The 5,176-nt window shown below is 65.3% G+C and overlaps 1 protein-coding gene across 1 annotated transcript; it reads right to left on the bottom strand.

Moving 5' to 3' along the window:
* Positions 1 to 532: 532 nt before the first annotated feature.
* Klhl25 (kelch-like family member 25) lies at positions 533 to 4,643 on the bottom strand. Its single transcript, XM_013011841.1, has 2 exons — positions 2,817 to 4,643; positions 533 to 1,536 (listed from the first exon to the last, which is right to left on the bottom strand). Exon 1 carries the CDS (start codon positions 4,608 to 4,610, stop codon positions 2,841 to 2,843), a length of 1,770 nt encoding a protein of 589 aa, XP_012867295.1. The 5' UTR covers positions 4,611 to 4,643; the 3' UTR covers positions 533 to 1,536; positions 2,817 to 2,840.
* Between the last annotated feature and the right edge of the window lie 533 nt (positions 4,644 to 5,176).

The raw sequence follows: 5,176 nt of genomic DNA, 5'->3' as shown, positions 1-5,176 counted from the left end.
CACATTTCTAGGGAAAATGAATGCTTGACGTCTTGTGTCACCCAAGGAAAGGAAAGCTGAGGTCTCCATGCATCCGCTGTGCCCGGCGGGCTGGCACGGCTGGGCCGGCTGGCATTTGCTGGCATTTGCAAGTAACGTCACGTTGAACCGGTGGCAGAGGACAGAGCTGCTGTCCCAGCAGCCTCATCTGCCCAAGTGGATGGAATCGATTTCCACCTTGGACTTCCAGGATCTGGCTAAATGAAAGGCTTCTGGGGTTTACAGTTGGTGAGCAGGAAGGGGCCCCCCCACCCGCCTCCCCCGCCCCCTACCCGCAGGCAGGGCCCATCACGCCCTGGGTGGCAGGAGGGCAGACAGGAACCCAGCCCTGCCCAAGACCAGTCCCAGAAACTCAGAAAGGCCGAGAATCTTCTCCTGTTTTTATTAAGTTAGAAACCTGACAAAGCGGCATAGCTTTGCGGAAAGCACCACGCAGGTCCTTTGTGCTTCGTGTCCACTAAGTGGGCGCCCCCCCCCCGACCCCCGGCCCCAGCATCCCCAGGCGGGGCCTGAGGGACATGTTCAGCCCTTCGCCAGGGCTCCTCGGTGAGCCAGCCCCAGAGCCCCCGCCCCCAGCGACGCCCACGAGACCAGTGCCAGGCCTGAGGCGTGGGGACCTCAGGGATGGATGGAGAAACCATGGCCCCAAACTCCTATCCACGCTGGAGCCCACTTGGGGGCTCACCCTGAGCCAGCCAGGCAGCTCATACAGCAGCCTGGGCCCCCCACTGCTGAGATTCTGGGGACTCCAGAGAGGGATTCCCCAAGACTTGGGAGGTGACAGTGGCTAAATAGCTCTGGGTTCTCTGGGGAGCCCTTGGTAGCTGAGAGGTGGAGTGGGCCCGGTGTCGGCAGGTGGCAGGTCTTGACAGCGGACAGTGTCCTGTGCGGCTCGGGCGGTCTCTGGTGTAAGGAGGGAAGGTGACAGGCTGCCTCCCGCCCCCCAGCACCTGCCGGATGGGCACGCTTGGGGCCTCTTGGTGGGATGGTGAGAGGCCAACAGGCCAGCCAGCCTCCTCCAGCCTGGGATCGGGGTTGTCTGGTCAGGCTACCACCGAGGCAGCCTGTGGGGTTCCTGCCCCTTACTAAAGCAACAAGGCACCCTCAGCTTTCCCGTGGTGTGTGCCCAGTCCAGTGGCATTTTCCCGAGTCCCAGGACGGCGGGGGGGGGGGGGGGCGTGGGCTGCACGGCCTCCCACAGGGCAGCCCTGGAATCAGAGGCCGTGCCAGCCTGTCACGCTGCCACCCCGCCCAGCTCCGGCCTGGGCCTCTGCCCAGGGACCTGGTGGCAGCTGTGCCCCCTGGGAGCACCCCTCCCCACGCAAGACCACAAGACCCGGGGCGCACGGGGCGCAGGCGCTTCGCTTTTCTTGGCTGAAGCTCAGAGGAGCCTCCGGAGGTGGCTGCGGCCGGTGCGGGCGCTGTCGGCTTCGCTTCCCACGGCGACAGCAGCGGGGTCAAGGCCGCACCAGGACAGTGTGGAGGGACGGGCAGGGTCTGCAGAGGACACGGGGGAGAGAGGAGATCATCAGAGGCCGCCCTGTTCTGGCCTAAGCTGGAATACAGTGATGTTATCATGGGACCGCCTTGGTCAGAAGGCCAGGGAGCGTGGCGGCACCCCGAGCTGTGGGCTCCCCACCTGCCACTCCCTCCAACCCTGCTCCCCGCTCTCTGGCCCTGGGGACAGAACAGGCCTTGTCCTCCCCATGGGACAGATAAATACAAGGAGATCACCCAGCAGGAGCAGGGGTGGGAAGGGGTGGGACCAGCTCTGGACCATTAGGTTATTTGGATGCAGGGGATGGGAGGGAAGAGATCCAGGGTTGGCTGGAGGGAAAGGTAGCACAGCATGGCAGAGGGAAGGGCACAAAGGCCCCTGCTTGTGAGGCCAAAAGGTGGTGTCCGGGGCCTGAGCACTGGGCACAGGGCAGGAGCCCCGCCCCCGGTGTGAGCCACAGGCTGTGGGCGCAGGCCTCACACCCCCATGCTGCCTTCTTGAGCCACGCTGGCCCCCTCCTCCCCTCCCCCCAGCTCCCGGGAGCATCACGCTTTCCCCGGAAATGAGGGTGGTGAAATGAGGGTGGTGGAGGCTGAGTGGTGGCGGGCAGCCAGCTTCTGAAGCCAAGGAGAAAAAGACACGACACACACACAGGCCGCTGTGGTGGCGCCCTGGGCAGTCACCGCCGCAGCCAGCCGGCCCTGGGCCAGCTCCAAGGAGGCTGGGAAGGGGAGGGACGCCTCAGCCAGGCCCTGACAGTGCCTGAACAGATCAAATCCAGACAGACATGCCCTGCAGGAGAAGCAGGGAGGAGAGGAAAGAGCAGGAGGAGGAAGGGGGAGGAGGAAGAGAGGGAGGAGCCGGTGGCCCAGCACCAGGTATTCCAGACAGCGGGATTTTGGCTGGGGGGTTTATCAAGAAGTCTTCAGGGTGTCCTTGGACACCAATGCCCACATGGATGCCCTGCTTTGAGGAAGGAGGCCCACACGAGGCGTGGGTGCCCACGCAGGGCTCACAGGACTGACCTGTGACCCACTGCCTGGCACAACATGGCCAAGGCGTGGGGAGGGCAGCCCGGGGCTGGAGGGGGGGGGGGCAATGCTTTCCTAGTGGTCAGCAGCAGCTGCCCCTCAGAAGGCGCAGCCAATCCAGAGTCATGTGGCTGAGAGCCCCGGCCACCTGCAGTCCACCGGATACGGCAGCCTCGTCCCCAAGCGCCGTCCGGGGGCTGCAGGGGGGAGGGGGGAAGAGGGGGAGGGGGGAAGAGGGGGGTCCTCACCTGGCCGCGCTCCGCAGGTGCCCGTCACGCAGGCAGGTGCTTCCAGGTGCTGACGAAGGCCGTGGGGATGAGCGAGTAGGGCACGGTGGTGATGCAGTTCCACGTGTCCGAGGTGGGGTCGTAGCAGTCCAGGGTCTTACACCGCTGCGTCCCAAAGTAGCCGCCCACCACGTACAGCTTGTTGCCCGAGGCCAGCGCGTGGCAGGACATGCGCTTGGCCGTCATGTCCCCGATCCGCGTCCACTGGTTGGTCTCGCAGTCGAAGCGGTAGGCGGAGGCGGCGGTGAACTCCGTGTCACCGCCCATGATGAAGATCTGGCTGCCCAGCACGGCGGCGGCCGTGTACCGCCAGGGCTGGGGGCACTCGGCCTTGATGGTCCACCGGTTCTCGGAGGGGTCGTAGCACTGGACCTTGGACACCATGTCGCGGTGGATACTGGTCCCTCCGAAGACGAAGAGCTTCAGCCGGGCGCTCACCACGGCGGCGTTGCTGACGCCGCTCCACAGCGGGGCCACCATGGTCCACTTGTTGGCGCTGGGGTCATACTTCTCCACTTGCTTCAGGGAGACGGACGGGGAGGCCGGGAAGACGCCGGCCAGGGACGTGTGCCCGCCCACCACATACAGGCAGTTGTCCAGCTCGGCCGAGCCATGGCCAAAACGGGCGATCAGCATGGGCGCCGCCTTGGACCACTCCTCGTGGACGGTGTCGTACACCCAGACATCCTTGGACACCCCGTTCTCGGAGCCCCGGCCCCCCGTCACATACACCTTGCACCCGATCGCCGAGGCGCTGAACTCCTTCCGGGGGCTGGGCAGGTCGGCCTTGGGGATGATCTCCTTGGCCTTGTGGTCCACCTGGTAGATCTTGTCACACATGAAGGTCTGGCCGCCCAGGATGAGCAGCGTGTGGCCCGCCTTGCGGGGCCGCGCGCAGAGGCTGGTGACCACCCCGTCGTTCTGCAGGATGCGGGTCTTGCAGCGCAGCGCCTCGTCGATGACCAGCTTGCTGCGTTCATCGGCCAGCAGGAGCGCCTCACCGGAGACGGCCTCCTTCAGGCAGTCGGAGGGCAGCAAGGCCAGCCGCACACTGCGCAGCAGCTCGGGCAGGTGCGCCCGGCGCTCCTCCGGATCGTGCTTCACCCACTGGAGAATGGCCTCGAAGACCACCCGCTCGTCCTCGGTCTCCAGCTCGTCGCTGGAGATGAGGTCCAGCAGTGTGTCCTTGGACAGGCTGTTGAAGTCCTCGCTCTGCCTCACCGTCTCGAAGTGCACGAGGCACATGCGCCAGGAGAAGTCGTACAGGCGGCGGCACTGGTGGGCGTCGGACAGCAGCAGCATGCCCAGGCAGTTGGAGGGGAAGAGGTTCTTCTCCAGGAACTCGGCGGCCGCGTCACGCACGTCGTGGAACTGCAGCATGTCGCCCGCCTCCAGCAGCGACTCGGCGTTCTCCTCGTTGATCACGATGCGCGACGAGTAGGCGAAGTCCAGGAGCAGCTCCAGCACCTCGGGGTGCAGGTTGTCCTGGAAGTTCACCGTGTTGTCCCGGCTCTCCCGCAGGCCGTGGCTGAACATGGCCTCGAAGTAGCGGCTGGAGGCGGCCAGCACGGCGCGGTGGCAGGGGAAGGCGCGGTCGCCAGCCCGCAGCGTGACGTCGGTGAACATGCGGTGCTGGCGCAGCGTGTTGAGGTGGGCCAGCACGCAGTCGGGGTGCGAGGCCTTGTGGAAGAGGGTGATGTTCATGGAGCCCGTGCTGCCCCGGGACTTGCGGGTCTCATGGACGCTGACCGACATGGTGTGCCTTGCCTGCGGGGAGAGCCGCACGGTGAGAGCGGGGTCCCGGCCTCTCCCCCCACCACCCCCATCCTGGCCTCTCCTCCTCTCCCCTGCGCTCATCTAGGACGAACTAAAACCTCTGGCCACAGTCCTCAGGGAGAATCGTTTCCTGCTTGCCCCCTTCCTGCTCACTCACTACCCAGCCGGGGAAGCTGAGGCTGAGAGAGGCAGCAGGACTCAGAGAGCACGAGCAGACACACCCGGGTTCTGAACTTCTGAACTGCAGGGGATCGCCCAGCTGAGCGGGCCCAGCGCGGAGCCGCGCCACCAGGACTGGGATGTGGGGCGACAGGAAACGCCTTGACCAAAGTGGCTCAGGGCAGACAACGTTCCAGGGTCCTGACCCCCTACCTCCCCGAGCCCCCCACCCCACGAGTCAAGTTCGCACTCCAGAGTTCGTGCTTCGCTGGAGTTGTAAAATAGTGTGTAAATGTCCATCGCTCTCTCTCCTCTTCACAAAGAACCAGGAAGGTACCGTGCGTGTGAGCAGGGCAGCCTAGGGGAGGGACCCCATCCTGGGCGGG

Source organism: Dipodomys ordii, unplaced genomic scaffold, assembly GCF_000151885.1.
Source record: "Dipodomys ordii isolate 6190 unplaced genomic scaffold, Dord_2.0 Scaffold15, whole genome shotgun sequence".
Taxonomy (NCBI): Eukaryota; Metazoa; Chordata; class Mammalia; order Rodentia; family Heteromyidae; genus Dipodomys; species Dipodomys ordii.
This window is presented reverse-complemented; position numbering and strand designations above follow the sequence as displayed.

Excerpts from the sequence above, each read along its gene's own strand:
- Klhl25 (XM_013011841.1), bottom strand. The coding sequence starts at position 4,610 with ATGTCGGTCAGCGTCCATGAGACCCGCAAGTCCCGGGGCAGCACGGGC.